Source organism: Petaurus breviceps, unplaced genomic scaffold (assembly GCF_028583685.1).
Source record: "Petaurus breviceps papuanus isolate PSGF00001 unplaced genomic scaffold, PetGlider_PUasm1.0 419, whole genome shotgun sequence".
NCBI lineage: Eukaryota > Metazoa > Chordata > Mammalia > Diprotodontia > Petauridae > Petaurus > Petaurus breviceps.
Genome location: NW_027186324.1, coordinates 10,545,272 through 10,564,597, shown reverse-complemented (window position 1 = coordinate 10,564,597; position 19,326 = coordinate 10,545,272). Strand labels below are relative to the sequence as shown.

The 19,326-nt window shown below is 39.9% G+C and overlaps 1 protein-coding gene across 1 annotated transcript in view; it reads right to left on the bottom strand.

Moving 5' to 3' along the window:
* NHS (NHS actin remodeling regulator) overlaps positions 1-19,326 on the bottom strand; it is a 485,191-nt gene that overhangs the window by 30,345 nt on the left and 435,520 nt on the right. The window contains exon 3 of the mRNA XM_069100705.1: positions 9,197-9,330. Within this exon, the coding sequence (XP_068956806.1) occupies positions 9,197-9,330 (134 nt within the window). The remainder of the gene's footprint in view (positions 1-9,196; positions 9,331-19,326) is intronic.

The following is a 19,326-nucleotide window of genomic DNA, read 5'->3' as shown; positions in this document are numbered from 1 at the left end:
TGTTTGTGGGGAATCTTACTGTGCTTGGAGTGATCAGATCACAGTTCTAGTTCTGGTTCCAACGCTGACTGGCTGGTCGACCTCAGGTCAAGCCATATCATTTCTTCCTGCCTTAGGGTCCTCATGTATAAAGCTAGTGTGACAGTATCTGTTCCATTTCTATTCCACAGGTATGCCTGTGGTATTCGACCAGGAAGAAGCATCTGTTAGAATGGCAGGAACATTGCATTGGGAATCAGGTGGTGGTGCCAGTTCTGCCAGTAACTAGTCATGGGATGCACCTGTCTAGTTACCTCACCCTTCTTCTTATCTGAAAAAGAGAGGATGGACTAGATGGTCACTAAGATCCCAGCAATCAGTAGGAATCAATGTATATACATGCGTGTGTAGACTTTTGTGGGAAAAAAATAAAAGAAACAACAAATTCAAGATTTTCTTTTTAGTAGGTGACACTTTATAATACCTTCAAATCACTTTATTAAAATGAGCTTGTTTATTTATCACAACACATTGGAGAGTGAAGCATCAATATCACAGTAATTGATATGAAAATCTGAGGTATCAGGCAGTGAAAGGAGTTTTCCTAAAGGTAGCAGAAGTTCTAAGTTAGTCCCAATGTGAATTTTCCTTTCTCACCCTGACCCTGATGTTCTCTAGGATTATCTGGTTACTGGTTTTCTCCTTGAGATAAGGTTATTTTACATGTACATATACAACGTGTATGTATATGTGTATGATACACATACATGTATGTATATACACACAGACTTATATCTAGATGTATTTATACACACTTATTTACACATATGTATCTACCTAAGTCTATCATCTTTCCATCTCTCTATCTCTATTTGTCTATCTCTATCGATCTCTGTCTATTTATCTATCTATCTCTATTTGTCTATCTCTATCTATCATCTATCTATCTATCGGAGAGGCCACCCTCTCAGACATTAAGTTGCAGAGCAGGTACTGATTTGTATTGGTAATGGCAGTTTCCTCACAGGTCCAGTCTTGGTCCATGTCTTCATGTCTGCATGTGCGTGCGCGTGTGTGTGTGTGTGATTTTATACTATCACTTTGTATTCATTATTGTTATCATTGTCTTATGAATATATATGATATTAGTACATTACATTTACTCAGGGCTTCAGAATACTGCATTACAGTCAGCTCTAGTTGGCTTTTCATGATGTGACCAGAGAAGTAGGGACAGGGAGCCTGGGCACAGACTGTTATTACTAACTCCCTAGGCCTGCCCGTCATTCACTGGAGCTGCTCCGCGCTTTCTAAAAGGGCAGAAAACACATCCCACTTGAGCAGGGTCACTGTGATGTTAACCCCAGTAAGGATCTTATTCAGCCTCTTCTGTCAGCTTTGCCAATTAGTGTACCTAATGCCAAGGGCTGCTTAGCTCCTTCCACACTCAAAAGCCACTAGTTCCTAAATAAATAAATAAGTAGAATAAAGGCAAAGGAGACTTTGAAGTATGTAGGGAAAATTCTGTTTGAACTTCCAAATGACACAAATATCTCCAGCTGAATGAGGGTAGTAGAGCACAGAAGTCAGAGGAATGAATGGTTCTAACCATTCTTTGTCACCTACCCCTCATGCTCAGCTGGAGTGATCGGATGCAAATGGGAACTAGGCAGTTGTTTCAGTCAGTCCTGAAGTTGAGTTCAACCCTTCAAATAACTCAGGCCACATGTGGAGGGGAAGAAGTGTGGCATGTTCAGACTTCCTCTGCCAGATTTAAATATACACAGAACCCCACAGGGAAAACAAATTAAATATCCCCATACCATGCGCTCCCAGATTTTGTTTTGATTTGTGGAAGTTACTGGCACAGCAGAAGTACCAAAATATGCAAGAGGGGCAAGAAAAAGATTTGGAACATTGCCTATAAATGTCAAGAGAGCCCTGGGCAATGTTCAGTTACGCCAAGACCAATGGGAAATTTGCAACGTATCACCTTTCTAAATCAAATTAATATGCCTCTGGCACAGTAGAGTAATTGCTCGATTTGGGGTCTTAATTTTAGTTCCTCATCTGTATAATGGGTATAAATATAATATCTCCCTCCCAGGGTTGTTGTAGGGATCAAATGAGTAGACGTTTGAAGTCTTTTGTGCACCTCAGAGCCTTAAATGCTAGATACTTCTTTAACACAAGACGTAATGTTAACCAGACTCTTTGATTAACATTTGAATTAATGGCCTGAGATTTGTATTAACTGTGACACCCACACAAAAACCAAAATAGAAAACTGAAGCTAAAGTTAAATGCTCCCTAAAAATACAAATGAAAACCCTCAAATCATTGAGAAAAAAGCTATTCACTTACAGGGTTTTTTCCTTCTGAATTATCCAGAGAATCTCTTCAAATTTCTGCTGTACATCAGTATACATAAGAAGGACATGGGGAAGTTGGGGAGACTTCAATGGAAAACTATCTAGGGAATTTGAAGACTGACAAGTGAGACACATGCATACATTTCATAGAAGCCATATCAAAGGATGATTTAACAATGGCTTCATCAATCCATTCAATAAACATTTAAGTATAACAGAGTCTTCAGCTATTTCAGATAATACAAAAGTAAGACAAGCCCTGCTGCTCTTCAGGGATTTTCAATTTAGTAGGTAAGATAAATGCACAGACAATAAAAGTACCCTAGGAGAGGGGTGAACGAAGTTCGATAGAAGTTCAGAGAAGGGAGATACAACTTCTGGTTGGGATGATTTGGTAAAGCTCGTTATTGGAGGAGGCATTTCAACGAGGCCTTGAAGGATGAGTCGGATTTCGAAAGGTAGAGATGAGGAAGGGCACAGAAGGAATTGTCGTAGCAAAAGGCACAGAGTTGGAAAAGCAGAGATGCTGCTTTAAAGAAGGATGAATTTGTCTGGAGTGTAAAGGAGTGTCGGGTGATAAGGCCAAATCAGAGAAGGCCTTCCTTGAAGGCCAGGCAAAGAAGCCTGAATTTGATTTAACAGGTAATGAAAGCTTTAAAGAAAACCTTGTGATGGGAAGGATTCTTCTATGAAGGATATCAAGTGGCTCGTCAGCATCTTTTTTATTTAAAATAAAACAAGAGAAAAGGGGTTAAACTACAGTAGGAAGCTTTGTTTTTGAAGCAATAATAACTCACACGCACACATATGTGTGTACATGGAGCTTTTAAGTTTTCCAACATGCTGTCCTCTCAACAAGCTTTTAAGGCAGAGAAGATATTATTGTGTATGCCTATTTTGCAAATGAGGAAGTTGGGACTCAGAGAGCTAAGTGATCAGGCTCACTCAGCTAGTGAGAATCTGAATCTGTCTCTCTCCCAACTCCAAAGTCCAGCATGTTCCCCACTGTATGTAATGTAAACTGGAAGGTCCTGCATTAAACAGAGTCTTCTCCAGATACTGAGGACCATTAAACAGTGTAATGGGTTCCTGACCATGGATGGAGGCTGAGGATTCTGTGCCCTTTTCTTGACATCTTCCAAAGTCCTCTATCAAGGACACTACAAGAGTAATCTAGCTTTGGAGGACAAGGAGCTCATTAGCTTACCTAAGAGGGCAGCATGGTATGTAGTGGAAAGAATACAAGGCTGCTATTAACTGCTGTGTAAACCAGCATAAGTCATTTTATTGGGCATCAGTTTTCTGATCTGTAATATAAGGGGGTTGGTGTCTCTAAAATACCTTCCACTTCTACTGATCTCTGAATGACATTTTCAGACTTTCATCTGCTTTCTGACTTGTCTACTTCTCTGATTATAGCAGCTTTGAAGACTCATTTCTTGAATATGTGGAATTATTAGAGTGAGTGGTCACATTTCTGGACTGTGGCCAAGGAGGCTTAAGTATTGACTTTGGTCCCTTCTACTACTTATTTCAACTCAATTCAATAAACATTTATTAAATACCTGCTATGCTCAAAATCTACTGTTTTCTCCCTTAACGTCTGGTGTAAAGGTAATTATATTCCTGTGATCTGTCTTTTTTTTTTCTTAAAATCTCTTTGTTGCTACAATTTGTTAGTTTGTAAAAGGGACAAGTTTTCAATCATTAACATTCTGTTAGATCTTCAAGATGCCCTACATTTTTTGACATCTCCTAGATTACAGGAAAACAGCACCTAATTTCACCTAATATGGAAAAGCATATCATTGTAAACTCAATGTGTGAAAATAAGTTAACTTCCAACCCTAAAGTTAAAGACTTAGATCACAATAGAGCCTTAACTGGGGTGAAATGACGAGGGATTTGCCCCCAAGATCCCAGAAAGGCATTGATATCACTTACATTACTTAGAATCTTAGAAACGAATGAGCTTAACACCTACTCATCAAGATTAACAAAATAGGCAGCTACTAGATAGTTTAATGCCTCTTTGCCTGTGTCCCAGAATCTTTGTCTCCCCTCACTCATGCAACTGAATTTGTCTTAAGAAATTGATGTGAGGTCTTTCAGTGCTGCCTACCACGATGATATTTAGTGAAGCTTGCTGCAGTCATAAAAATTAGAGATTCATTTCTCCATCACCCTTATTTTCTGTACTCTAGAGTAATGCTTACCACTCAGGCTCCAGCAAATGTCAGAATGGCAGTGTGTCCAGTCTTCCCAACACTGTCTGTAAAGGCCATCTGGGATTTCATGGCTCACTGGCTTGAATTCTGAAGAAAGTGGCCTGCACCCAAGTTCAGAATGCTACCCCTACAGAAAAGTCATTCACACTCACTAATGAAAAAACTAATAACCTCTGGCTATCTAAACCATTAGACTTCAGGAGTTCCCCAAAGTAGTTTGACATAGTAATGGCCAACCTATTCCCAGAAATATGCTTGAGATCCTTACCCTGAACGATGACTCAAACTTGAAATGAAATTGTAGAGGACAGGTTGTCCTTTTTGTCAGAGTCTGGGCAGATAAAATGGAAATTCTGCATAAACATCAAGTCCTGATTTTCTCTCTTGAATCTATGGTCCTTGTTATACATCAAATAAGGCTTCATCTCAGGGCCATATTCATCTTTGCCTCGAGGCTAAGATCTAACACAGCTGCTGTTTCCAACTCTAGAGGGCTAGGGACCGTCCTTGAGAGTCTAACGCAGGATGAGCAGAAGCTTCTCAACAGTGTGGCATCCACTGAAGTTGAGTCCCAGATTTGGCTTTTCTGCTGCCAGTAACAGAGTGAGGGTGTCGGTTCCTATCAACAAAACTGCAAAATCTTGGCTGTGCTTCTGAATGGTGTCCTGAACGTCACTAAACTTGTCATACTCTTGGGCCCAGCAATACCACTTCAAGGCTTATACCCCAAAAATATTTTTAAAAGAAGGAAGAAGACATATATGTAGAAAGGTACTTATAGCGGCGGCCAGGTAGCACAGTGAGTAAGAGCACCAGCTCCAGAGTTGGGATGATCTGGGATCGAATCCAGGCTCAGACACTTAGCACCCACCCAGAAACACTTGGCCATGTAACCTTGAGCAAGTTACTTAACCCCAATTGCTTAGGGGTGGCCAGGTAGCTCAGCGAGTAAGAGCACCAGCCCCAGAGTTGGGATGACCTGGATCGACTCCGGGCTCAGATACTCAGCACCACACCCAGGAATAACTGGCCGTGTAACCTTGAGCAAGTTACTTAACCCCGATTGCTTTAAAAAAAAAAAAAGTACTTATAGCAGCAACTTTTTTTGTTGCAAAGAACTAAAATCTAAGGGGAATTGCTGAACAAATTATAGTATATGAATGTAATAGCATGTTATCGTGCTATAAGAAATGGTGAAAGTGATAGCTTTGGAGAAACCTGGGAAGACTTGTATGGACTAATGCAGAGTGAAGCCCTCCAAATACACAAGTGATCCCACTCCATCTGAAATTTCTTCAGCAGCTTGCTCCCTCAATCACTCCCACTCCCTCACTTATCTTTAATCACTCCCAGTCTGCTAGTCTGCTAGCCACTTTTCTACCGCCTGCAAACATGCCATGCCTCTTCCATCTTCAATCCTTCCCTCTTCCCCTCCATCTATCTCTGCTAACTATCTTCCTATATCTCTCCTCCCTTTTGTGGCTAAACTTCTTGAGAAGACCATCTACAACAGGAGCCTCTCTGTCTCTGTCTCTCTCTGTCTCTCTCCCTCTCTGTTTCTCTGTCTCTCTCTCTCTGTCTCTGTCTCTCTCTTTCTGTCTCTCTCTCTGTCTGTCTCTGTCTCTCTCTCTCTCTGTCTCTCTCTCCTTAACTTTTTGCAGTCTGACTTTTGACTTCCTTGTTCAATCCAAAGTTACCAATGATCTTCTAATTCTCAAATCCAATGGCCTTTTCTCATCTTTCTTGACCTCTGACCTCTCAACAGTTGTTGACACTGTTAATTATTCTCTTCTCTCTCTTTTTTTAAAGCACTTGGGGTTAAGTAACTTGCTCAAGGTTACACAGCCAGTTATTATTTCTGGGTGGGTGCTCTTACTATATAAAACATCTGCGTTGTAACTTTCTGCCCTCATTCCTAAACAAATAGCACACATGCCACTTAAAAATATTTTTCTTGGAAGAAGGATGGTGAATTAAAGCTTGCTAAGCAATTGCTCTCATGTGCTTACTATGAAACTGTGGCTCATGAGAAATTTTTTTTCACTTTAAATGTGGGTACATCTAGTCAGGCCAGCCCCAAACTTTTACTTAAAGTCTTTTAGCTCTGGAGGCATGGATTTTAGTGGGCTTGTTAGAGACCTAGCCAAAAACCTTCAAAGTAGCAAACGTTTATTTTCAAGGTTCCCCAGCCTCCCCTTTCCTCCCATCACAGCAAGGATTCTTAACTTTTTGTGTCATTATCCCCTTTGGCCATCTAGCGAAGCCTAAGGATCCCTTCTGAGAATGATGTTTTTGAAATGTGTAGACTAAAATACATAGAATTACAAAAGAAACCAATTATATCGCAATAGTTATAAAAATACATATTTTTAAAAAGTCTACAGACCCCAAATCAAGAACTTCTGCTCCATGGTGGCCCTCCCTCATCCAGAATTTCTGTATATTCTTTCCTTCCCAATATGTGCAACTCAAAAACTCATTCATTCTATGATATAAATCATTGATATGGTTTAATATGTTACTTCTCTCAAGGATAGTTGTATTTTGACGAGGAACAAAAGAATCTCTAATTGTAAAATTGCACACCCTGGTGGACAAGACGAGCAAGATATATTAGGGGACAGATTTCCTCATTCTTAAAATCCTGTCATTTAGGCAGCTACATACTTTGTCTACCTATAAGGCCAGCCGTGTTGAGGGAATTCCGTGCCAATCAGATCTTTGTGACTCTCACTGCTTTTTCAGTTCACGACAATTTTGTTCATCTAAATTGGCCTGAAAGTTTTACTTGGGGAATTTCTGGCTCAAATGAAGTGTGAGTAAACTAAGTTCCACCTCCTCCTACTTGAGGGAACCAGGGGATTATTTTGAAGTGGTCACTGAAGAAGGGGGCAGGGAGTTTCTCTCAGTGGCGGTCTTTATGGTGGGTTTTCCCATCTGGGAGCAAAGTTGTGTCCCTTTACAACTGGGACCAATCATTGACTGAAAATGGGCCTAAAGAGTATATGAAACTGGCAGTCAGCCAAGGTCTCTAGCCGCAGGAGGAAGTGGTTATACAAACAAGAGGGTCATCCCTTCCCCATGGCCCTACCTCCATCCCCTGGCAAAAGTGTCACTAGAGACAGTTACAGTATTTGGTCACTTCTCTAGTGAAGCAGGTCAGAGAGGGCGATGTAGAAGCAGTGTAACATGTCAGAAATTATGCATAAGCATCCAGAGGAATTTAAATGTCATGTGGAGGGGAAGGAATTTCTTCCATTTGTCATCAAGTCATGAAAAGAGTGTCTTTTCCACTGAAAGTTGGGTTCTTTAATGGGGATGCTACTGAAAAGGATTTGACGCATTTAGGGACCCACCCACTGGGAAACAGCAGTATCAAATCCCTAGTAACACCCCATCCTTTTGCATATGCTCACAGAATACTTAAAGGTGGCAGGACTACACGATCTCTCACAGACCTTCCCCACTGACAAGACTGTGGTTACATTAATTTTATTTCAACTGTGCACTCATGACTGCCACTGTTCTCACAGTGTCATACTCACAGAACTGGTATCAGCGATGGTAGGACAGAAGCCCACACAATATAGGGATCATGGATTTCAGAGCTAGATGGCACCTGGTCCAAAAGAAGTACAAGGCTCTTTGTACAGTCATATAGGGTTCATTTAAAGATTGTGATATCTCTATTTTTGCACGATCCTAAGGATTTCAGGATCATATTTTAGAACTGCAAGGGACCTTTAAAAGCTATCATGTCCAACCTCCACATTTTACAGATGAGGAAATTGAGTCTGAGACAAGTTGGGACACCTGGGTTCACAAACGTCTGAAGCAGCAGTTGAATTTAGGTTTTCTTCACTCCAAACCCTTCGTCACCTTTCAACCCCTAAGTCTCCAGGTCTTCATTATTCTCATTCCATGGCACTATCTTTAAAACACAAAGGCCAGCAAATCTTGTAGTGAACAGCCCTCGCTGATGACAAGTTTATTCAGGTTTCCCATAATGATGCCAGTATGTAATCCCTCTGCTTGATCCATAGGTCAGACTATAGGGCATCGATAAAAGACAGAAAGATCTAGACATCTGGGAAATGCTGAGAAATTCAGCATACAAAAATGCCCATATTAGCCCACTAATCAGGGTGGTTGATGTGTTGCCTAAAAATGTTTCCCCATCTTGTAAAACTAAAAACTATGTGGTTACAAGATTCCCATGATTCCCTCTTAAAGAGTAATATTCCTTTCTTCATATTATGTCTGTCTCCTCCATAATGCATCACTCCAGTCTTCTCTTACCTTTCCCCAAACATTCTCCTAGCTGTACACAGTGTTCTGTATTACAATGACCTGTCATACCTGGTACCCTAACCTGTCACATCAGTTATCTCTCTCACTCTCAATCGGTAGGATTAATCTTCAAGGAGATAAAAGAGAGTGAGAAAAAGAAAACCACATAGTCTTTTATTTTCAAGTGTCATGGTGCCCATCCTGACAGAAGGGCAGAGGTGCCCACACCAAGCAGACACCTAGCTTACCCATTTAGAACTAAATGACACATCCATACCAATACATGGGGAATCAGATAAACAGCTGCCCATGGGCAGAAATTCTCACCGCTAAAAAGTGCCGGTCCTTAAGTTCAAGTCTCTTCCGACCATAGGAGGCAGGTAAAGAGGGAAGTGGGGGTGCCACCACAGAAAGTGGAACAGCTACTCTTTGTTCTCGGTGATCCCCACGGTTCCGTTGTTCTGTTTTAGGAGAAAGGGAGTAGAGAGAAAAATTACATTTTGCTTTGAAGGAACATTAGTAAAAAGCTAAGAAAACATGAGTTTTAACTGGTCTGCAATTGAGAAGATTAAGGTTTCTGAAATATCAGACTAAATAAAATCTCAGTGCCTAATGCTATCTGGCAGATACATTTCAATGATCCGATCTTACACGGTATGATATACAGTCCTTATACAGTGTGATAGCTCATTTTAAGGAGCAGTTAGGCCGCACACTGTAGCAGGCCTGGAATCAGGAAGATGTCTTCTTGAGTTCAAATCTGGACTCAGACATTTACTAGCTATGTGACCCTGAGCAAGTCACTTATCTATGTTGGTCTCAGTTTCCTCATTGGGAAAATGAGTTGGAAAAGGAAATGGCAAACCACTCCAGTATTTTCATCAAGAAAACCCCAAGGAGTCACAAAGAGTTGAAAACAACTGAAACACAGCAAAGCTTATTTTTTAAAATTCTAGAAGCACTGTGACTTTGGATTTGTCTTTTTTAACATAACATGAGCAAAAACTTTTTTTTTTAATTCAACAGTAAGAAATATCTATGCTGTGGGAAATTTGAAAAAAGAATGGAGGATCAGAAACAAAAAGATGGCCATGAAACCTTTGGAACCCCTCTTTTCATATAATCCATAACCCTCATGCCCAACTACATTATACAATAGGTTATGGGAAGGAACCTTGGGAACCAGGCAAGAGTGAATGACTGATACAGAGTAAACCATCAACTCTGTGAACAAGTTTGGAACTAAAGTGTAACCATGGAAAGCCTGAATGTCTGTGGTTGTTCAGATGTGTTGTTAATCTCACAAGACTGACTCATAAAAGGCTCCAGAATGTAGTATAAGGGCCTACCCCTCCCTCCCATCTTCATACCTACCAAGTACCAGAATCCGAGGATCTACACTTATGCTCAGGAAACCAGAACCCACAGTAAGAGGGTCCAAAGTGACCAGCGAGTGCTGCCCTTCAACATTCTATTAATCAGAAATCTCCATTCGCCAGAATATCTATACTTTTACAACACAGTACTTGATTTTATCAATGCTAATAATTAGGACTGACATTTATATTTTATGCTATGATTTACAAGAGTATTATGAACGCCATCTCATTGGATCCTCTGACCAACCCTGTGAAATAGGCAATGTGATTATGATTAACTCCATGATATAGATGAAAGGCTTGACTTCAGATCTAGTCTTTTTCTACCACACCATGGCCTCCTCAATTGTAATGCCCCCAAAGAAACTGGACTTAGTATAATTTTGGTTCTGTGTATATTTTTTTACTATATTCTTATTCTTTAAATTTGCACATATGCCAGGCAGGCCACCTCAGTGGAGGCTGAGTAGAACTGATCTGGGCCACAGAAATAATCACATTAATTTACTTCTCACCCATGACCCTTCCTCTTTTCTGCCCCAGTTTCTAAAGTACATATAGTTTGGTAATTAAGTGTTTCCTGCTTTTTAATGAGAGCTATTATATTTACCATCTCAAAAAATAAATTTAGATGTATAGGAAGGAAACATTTATTAAGCATGTACTTTGTACCAGGTATTGTGCATTTTACCCTGGGAGGTACGTGCTTTTATTAGCCCCATTTACAGTTTAAGATACTGAGACTGACGGAGGTTCAGTGACTTTCCCAGGGTCACACAGCTAGAAGTGTGTGAGGCACCATTTACCATTCACTAGAGTATTTGATTAGTCAGAATACACTCTAATTCTGTCAGCAAAGCTTTCTGCATTTCCCTTTTGAATAGATATTACTTTCATAGTGTGTTAAAATGGGGGCAAATTCCAAATCCCGGTGTTTTAAAATTTTTTTTTAAAACAGGTTACAGTGTTAATTTCCCCACTGCCAAGCTCTCATCCAGGTACTGGGTCAGATTTTCTTCCCAGAAGTCTCCAACTTAAGTCCCTACTTCAATCAATCAATCAACAAACATCTATTAATTGTTTACTTCATGATAGGCAGTGGACTGTGAATTTAAAGAAAGGCAAAGATCCAAAATAAGTCCGTCTCCTCTGAAACAGTAATGGGGGAGACATGTAACGAAATAGATACAGAGAGGATAGATAAGAATATACTCACAATTATTCACCCATCTCACTCATTAAAGTACTTCACTATCCTTCAAGTTCTCTAGAATGGCTTATCACTGAGTGTGGGCTTTTACCACCCTTACCAACTGCATTCACATTCTCTGTGGGTAAGGAAAATATCCTTGTTCTTTGTCATCTCCTGCTGGTAATTTTTTATTTATGTTATATCTTTCATGCTTAGAATAAACTATTTACCTTCAATCACTAGGCTTAAAAGAAAAAAAAAAACAATCCCCAAACCTGCCCCTTCCAGGAGACTGTCTCCATAATTCAGGACTTTTGGCTTCTCTATACCATTCCATTGTACCTTAATAGAGCACCTTTAAATGTGGAAGAAACAACCTTTAAAACACTGCTTTTGCTTTGAGTTAAATGATTTTTTTTTGCACCTAAGGAATAATTTTTAAAAGCAGAATATTGTGTACTCTATACCTTTAAGTTAATTGTATGACTGTGAAGATGAGGAAGCCTGCTGTTCAAAATCATCTGCAAAAGTTTGCTGTTTCCTTTCTCATAATTCCCTCAAGAATACTCTGGATATGAGTATAAATCACTCTCATCTTGGAAACGCTTTCAACAGTCTCAAGTTACTAGATGACACAAACTCCCATCTGTTTCCTCCCAATATTCTCCCTGTAATACTATCTATCTGGCAATCATGAGACACCATAATCTCCGAAGAATCAAAATTTCACATCAATAGAGAGATTCATGTTGGGTCTTACCAGCCTCCGTCATACTACTAACCATGTCTGGCATACAAGAAGTGGTGGAAAAGATATCCAAATGAGAAAGGAGATTGCCTAGTCAAGGTAAAGGATAGCAGACTGCCTTAATACTATATATCATAAAAAGACAGAAGACCTAGGGGAGGCTTCTAGAACACTGGGTTAATTCTCTCCATTGTGGATTTATAGGAGATGCACAGGATAGAAAGATGTAGATAGGGTTTCTACCATTGCAGGGAATATGATCACAGAATCATGCCATTTCTATATACATCCAATTGTTTATATTATATTTTTCCTAACTTATGAACTTTCTGGAAGTTCATGTCCTGAAAGGCTGAGTAAAAGCATGAAGAGTATCTGAGCATGGGAGGTTTTGATAAGGCTGGGTAAAGGTCTTATGAAGAGTAATACAGAGGCAGCTAACAGGAATAGATAAGGGAGAGGGACCTGATTCATGGCCATGACTTAACAGTCCCATAGAGCTAGCCCTGGGGACCAGCTATGGGAACCCTGGAAAGTAGCTATGGTTTCTATGATCACCTGTAGCCCAGCACTATGAAGAACCACAGCAAGTTCCTCTAGCAGCTTTCCAAGAACTGATAATGTGTCTCCCTCCCTCTGTGTTGGAAATCAAGTCTAGAACTCCCAAGAAACTTGCTTGAAGTAGCAGAGGGCTTGGGTGCCCAGAACCCTTAATATTTAATTAGTGGGTCTATTTACTTTGCATTCTAATTCGTCAAGTGCTTTTTCTTTGTTTATTAGCTAGAATACAAAATATTTCATGGAATTGAGGTTTCAGAGGTATAAGCTGAGAAGACAGATCCTCAAAGAGTCAAGAAACTGAGGAGAGTTGAAAGAAGGACTATCTGGGATTGAACTGGACACTGACACCTTCCATCTTAACACCTACCCAGACCATACACATATTGAGATAAAAAATTTCTTTATTCAATTTCCCACTCTTTTTCCACAATCTTTTTCCTTTCAATGAAATGAGTGGCTTTTAAGTTCTTTTTGAATAAAGTTCTCCTTTCCAGTAGGGCATGGTGGATCTCTGTGCCCCAGTGCCTGTATATCTTATTTCCCAGTTACATGTAAAATAATATTGATAATTGCATATATATATATTAAACATTTGATTTTAAAACTTTGAATTCCAGATTCATTCACTTCCTCCCTTGTCATCCACTCTTACTGGGAAGATAGGCAGTTCAATATAGGTTGTACATGTGTAGCTATGAAAAACATTTCCATAGTAGATATTTTGTGAAAGACTGACTATATTTCCCTCCCTCCTATCCCACCTCCCATTTGTTCTATTCTCTACTTTGATCCTGTCCCTTTTCAAAAGCGGGTGCTTCCAACATCCCCCCCAACTGGCCCTCCCTTCCATCATCCTCCCTCTCATCCCCTTGCCCACTACTCTCCTGTAGGGTGAGATACCCTATTTAGTGTGTATGTCATTCTCCCCCTGAGCCAAATTCAATGAGAATAAGGTTGACCCATTCCCTTTTGCCTTCCTGTTCTTCCCCTCCATTGTAACAGTTTTCCCTTACGTCTTCTATATGAGATAGTTCACCCCATTCTGTCTCTCCCCATCTCCTCATTATATTCCTCTCTTAATTTCACCTTTAAGTATCATCCCTTCCTATTAAATTGGTCCTGTGCCCTCTATCTATGTATACCTGTAAACATATATACACACATTCACATATATATTTGTATGCCCTCCTATATAGACATATATATATATGTATATATATATATATATATATATATATAAACATTTCTATTCCCTTCAACTATTTTCATACTGAGAAAAGTTTCATAAGGTACAATTATTGTTTTTCTATATAGGAATGTAAATAGTTCAACTTTGATAAGTTCCTTATGGTTTCTTTTCCCTGTTTACCTTCTCATGCTTCTCTTGCTTCTTGTATCTGAGTGTCACATTTTCTATTCAACTCTGTTTTTTTTCATTAAGAATTGCTTGAAAGTCTTCTTTTCCACTGAATGACCACATTTCCCCCTGAAACATGATACGCAGTTTTGCTGGGTAGGTGATTCTTGGTTTTAATTCCAGCTCCTTTGCCCTCTGGAATATCATATTCCAAGCCCTTTGATCCTTCAGTGTAGAAGCTGCCAGATCCTGTGTTATCCTGATTGTGTTTCCACAATATTGAAATTGTTTCTTCCTGGCTGCTTGTAATATTTTCTCCTTGATCTGGGAATTCCAGAACCTGCCTTCAATATTCCTAGGAGTTTTCTTTTTGGGATCTTTTCCAGGAGGTGATTGGTGGATTCTTTCAACCTGTATTTTGACCTCTGGTTCTAAAACATCACGGCAATTTTCCTTGCGAATTTCTTGAAGGATCGTTTCTAGGTTCTTACTTTGATCATGGCTTTCAGGTAGTCCAGTAATTTTTAAATTATTTCTCCTGGGTCTATCTTCAGGTCAGTGGTTTTTCCAATGAGATATTTCACATTGCCTTCTATTTTTTCATTTGTTTGGATCTATTTAATAGTATCTTGATTTCTCATAAAGTCACTAGCTTCTATTTGCTCCAATCTAATTCTAAAGGAATGATTCTCTTCAGTGAGCTTTTGAGATTCTTTTTCCATCTGGAAAATTCAGATTTTTAAGGCATTCTTCTCCTTGTTGCCTTTTTGATCCTCTTTTGCCATGTGAGTTAGTCTGTTTTTTAATGTGTTATTTTCTTCAGTCAGGTTATTTACTCTCATTTCATAATTTTCTTGCATCATTCTCATTTCTCTTCCCAATCTTTCCTCCACTTTTCTTATTTGTTTTTTCAAAATCCTTTTAAAGCTCTTCTATGGCCTATAACCAGCTCATATTTTTCTTGGAAGCTTTTGGTGCAGGAGTTCTGACTTCACTGTCTTCCTCCTGTTCCATGCTTTGGTCCTTTTTGTCCCCAAAATAGGAGTGTAAAGGTGAATTTCTCTGCTTGGTTTGCTTCCTTTGCCTGCTCATGTTGCCACTCAATTACTAGACTTTTGGGTTTTTTGCCACAGTAGGACTCTGCCACCAGACAGGGGAGCTTTGTTCCAAACGCTGGGGTTTTCTCAGGTGCTGAAGGTATTAGTTGGGTGCCCTCTCTGAAGCTCCACATGCTCTGGCAAGCTGGTCACACACCCCAGGACCTCCACCGTAGATCGCAATCCAGATCCAAGCAGGTTAAAGGAAAAATTACCCCTCAGACTGGTCGCTTGGTCCCCCTACATTCTGCAGGCCACACTCCCAACTACTGGATCCCAAAGTCAACACTGCAATGACCTCTCACTTTGTCCTTAGCATCTATGTGTTGATAATTCTGGAAACTACCACAGCTGCTGGTGATCTAAAGTCCCTCCAGCCGGCAGCTAGTCAGGCCACCCTGTGGCTAAAACCTCCAGCAGGGCTGGAGTCAGCTCCCAGAGTGCTGCGCTGGTTGGGCTGTTCTCAGCGGGAGATTAGCTTCTCTGTGTCATTTTGTGGGTTCTGTAGCTCCAAAGTTTGTTCAGAGTCACCTTTTACATGATTTTGAGGGGGTGAGAGCCAGAGCCCCACAGAGGTCCTGTTTCTACTCTACCATCTTGGCTCTGCCCCCAGAAAAGGAAATCTTAAGTATAAATAATATTTTCCCAGATTTACTAATATTTAACTAGAGGTCTTTAAAAAAACACAGAGTACAGAATTGCTAAAGGGATAGCTTCAATGAACTTCCTCAATGATTGCTTTATAACCCTAGATGAGTTGTTATTCTTTAGCAAATGGCAGTAGAAACCCTGATGAAAGATAGTGAGGATGGCCAGTAGACCAGGCCCAAGATGCTCAGATGATTTCCTTTTTTTTCTCTATTTCAGAGTGAAAATACCAAGGGAAGAAGTATAAGTTTACATTTTTTGACACATATTAAGATTGCAGTCCTCCAAAACTCCTGGATCTTTTTCAAAAGAATTATTATTGTGCAGCTCAGTGGCAGATGACATGGTGGCAAGTTGATCCACCAACTGCAAGGGCCATTCCCAGGCCTATCATCACAGGATTGTGATCTGTCAGAGCTGGGTAAGAGACAAATGCAGGGCCCATGGAAGTGGCAGCAGCTATTCACAGGGCTATGAATCCACAGCCTGGAAATTTAAAAAATGCCTCCCTAAACTTCCAGGGACCAGGATGGCAGAATGAACCCTGGCTGTTCCAATACCCACCTCTGACCTGGAAAACACAGAAATTATTGTCCCAGAGCAAAATTTTAAAATAGTAAAGGCTTGCAAGTCCTAGAGGAAGGGCGTGGATAAGGCCCGGCCTCAAAAGGGGTAAAAGACAGATTGCAAAGACAAAGACTCTAGAATACTATTTTTGTGAGAGAGAAGAACCAAATTCAGAAAGAGACAACACTGATCCCACACCCACAGCTGAAGCCTCAACAGGGAATATGAACTGGTCTCAAGTCCAGAAAGCATTCTTAGAAGAGCTTAAGAAGGACTTTAAAAACCAAATTAGAGAGGTAGAAGATAAAATGACTAATTATTTTAAAATTAAAATTACAAAAATAGAAAAACATTTCAATGAAGAAAGCAGCTCCTCAAAAAGAAAAAAAAATGTGAAATGGAAAAAGAGGCTCAAAATCTAACTGGGAAAAATAAATCCCTAAAAATGAAATGTGAACATATGGAAAAGGAGCTTCAAAAACTAAATGAGGAAAATAATTTGCTAAAAATTAGAATCAACCAAACTGAAGCTAATGACATTATGAGGCACCAAGAAGAATCAGTCAACAAAACATCAAGAATGAAAAATTAGAAAAAGAGGTAAAATATCACGATGGAAAAATAACTGACCTGGAAAACAGATCCAGGAGAGATAATCTAAGAAGTATTGGTCTATGGAAAATCATGATGAAAAAAAGAGCCTGGACAAAATCTTCCAAGAGCTCATCAAGGAAAACTTCCCTGAGATCCTAGAACCAGAGGGTAAAATAGATATAGAAAGAATCCACTGGACACCTCCTGAAAGAGGGGCCAAATTGAAAACTGTGCAAAATGTTGTAGCCAAATTCAAGAACTATCAGATAAAGGAGAAAATACTGCAAGCAGGCAGAAAGAAATAATTCAAATATTGTGGAACCACAGTGAATATTGCACAGGATCTGGCAGCTTCTATATTGAAAGATCAGAGGGACTGGAATATGATATTTTGCGAGGCAAAAGAGCTCGGGCTACAACCAAGGATCAGCTATCCAGTGAAACCAAGCACAATCTTTCAGTCAAGGAGATGGTCATTCAATGATATAAGGGGATTCCAGGCCTTCCTGATGAAAAAGCCAGAGCTCAATGGAAAATTCCATCTCCAATTACAAGACTCAAGAGAGATATAGAAAGGTAAATAAGGAAACACAGACACATATAACACAACTTTTTATTTAATACGAGCAAACTGTTTACATCCCTGTATGGGAAACTGATACCTGTTAATATTGAGAATTGCACACTTATCAAGACATTCAAAAGGGATATAGATAAATAGAGGGCGTGGGTATAAATTAAACAAAATGATGATAAAAAAAAACCTTATTAAGGGTTGCAAAGGGACCACAATGTAAGAAGAGGAAAGAATGAAGCAGAAAAGGGTAAATTAAGCCACACAAAGAGGCATAAAAGCATATTATAGCAGAGGGAAAGAAGGGAGGGAGATAAACATTATATGAGCTTCGTCCTCATTGGTTCTGGTGTAAGGAGGGAATAACATAATCAGTTAAGTATAGGACTCTATTGAGAAGAGACATAAAACTTATCATAACAGAGGGAAAGAGGGGAGGGAGAGGAGCATTACATGAGATCTATTCTCGTCAATCTTAGTTCAAGGAAGAAATAACATTCTACATTAAGTATAAAATTCTATCCTACCATACATGCAGTAGGAGGGGGGAAGGGCTCAGGAAAGGGTGGAGTGGTTAGAAGGGAGGGAAGAAGTAGTAAGGGAGGGGGGCTGAGGGAGGCGATAGTCAAAAGGAAAACTCTTCAGGAGGGGAAGGGAGAAGGGGAAAAAAAGCATAAACGGAGGGGGAGGGAATAGGATGGATAGAAAGATACAGATAGTAATCATAACTGTGAACACGAATGGGATGAACTCTCCCATAAAATGGAGGCAGATAGCAGAATGGTTTAAAAAACATAATCCTATAATACAATGTTTGCAAGAAAAACATTTGAAACAGGGGGATACACACAGAGTAAATGTAAAAAGGCTGGAGAAAAATATGTTATGCCTCAGCTAAAGTAAAAAAAGCAGGGGTAGCAATCCTTATCTCAGACAAAGCAAAAGCAAAAATAGATCCAACTGGCAGAGGCAGGCCCGGAAGACAGCGGCACCACAGAGGCAGGCCCAGGAGGAGGCCTGATCAAGTCGGGGGGCAAGTCGTCCCACCAACCACAAGGGCCACTAGGCCTATCAACAAAAGGCAAGGTAAGAACCAAATGCAGGTCCCCTGTCTGGGACAGCAAATACTTCTGCGACTATCACTCCATAGCCTGGAAATTTTTTTTAAAAAGCCCCTATCAGGACCTCCAAGGACCAGGATGGCAGAGTGAACCCCGCCTGCTCAAACCACACCCCCCCGACCCTGAAAATATAGTAACTATTGTCCCAGGGCAAAACTCTCAACAATAAAGGCTTGGGAACCCTATAGGAAGGGCATGGCTAGGGCCCTGCCTCAAAATGGGTAGAAAGAAGACTACAAAGATTCTGGAGTCCTACTATCCTCAGAGGAAGCCAGTGTGGACTCCACACACACAGCTGAAACATCAATAAGGAACAGGTCCCAAGCACAGAAAGCTCTCCTAGATGATCTCAAAAGGAACTTTGAAGACCAAATGAGAGATAGAAGACAAAATGAATAAGTCTCTTAAAATCAAAATTGCAGAATTAGAAAACATTATGATGAAGAAAACAGCTCCTTAAAAAGAAAAGTGTATGATATGGAAAAGGAGATCCAAAAACTAACCAAGGAAAATGATTTGCTAAAAACTAGAATCAACCAAATTGAAACAAATAACTCTATGAGGAACCAAGAATTAGTCAAACAAAACAACAAGAATGAAAAATTAGAAAAACAGGTAA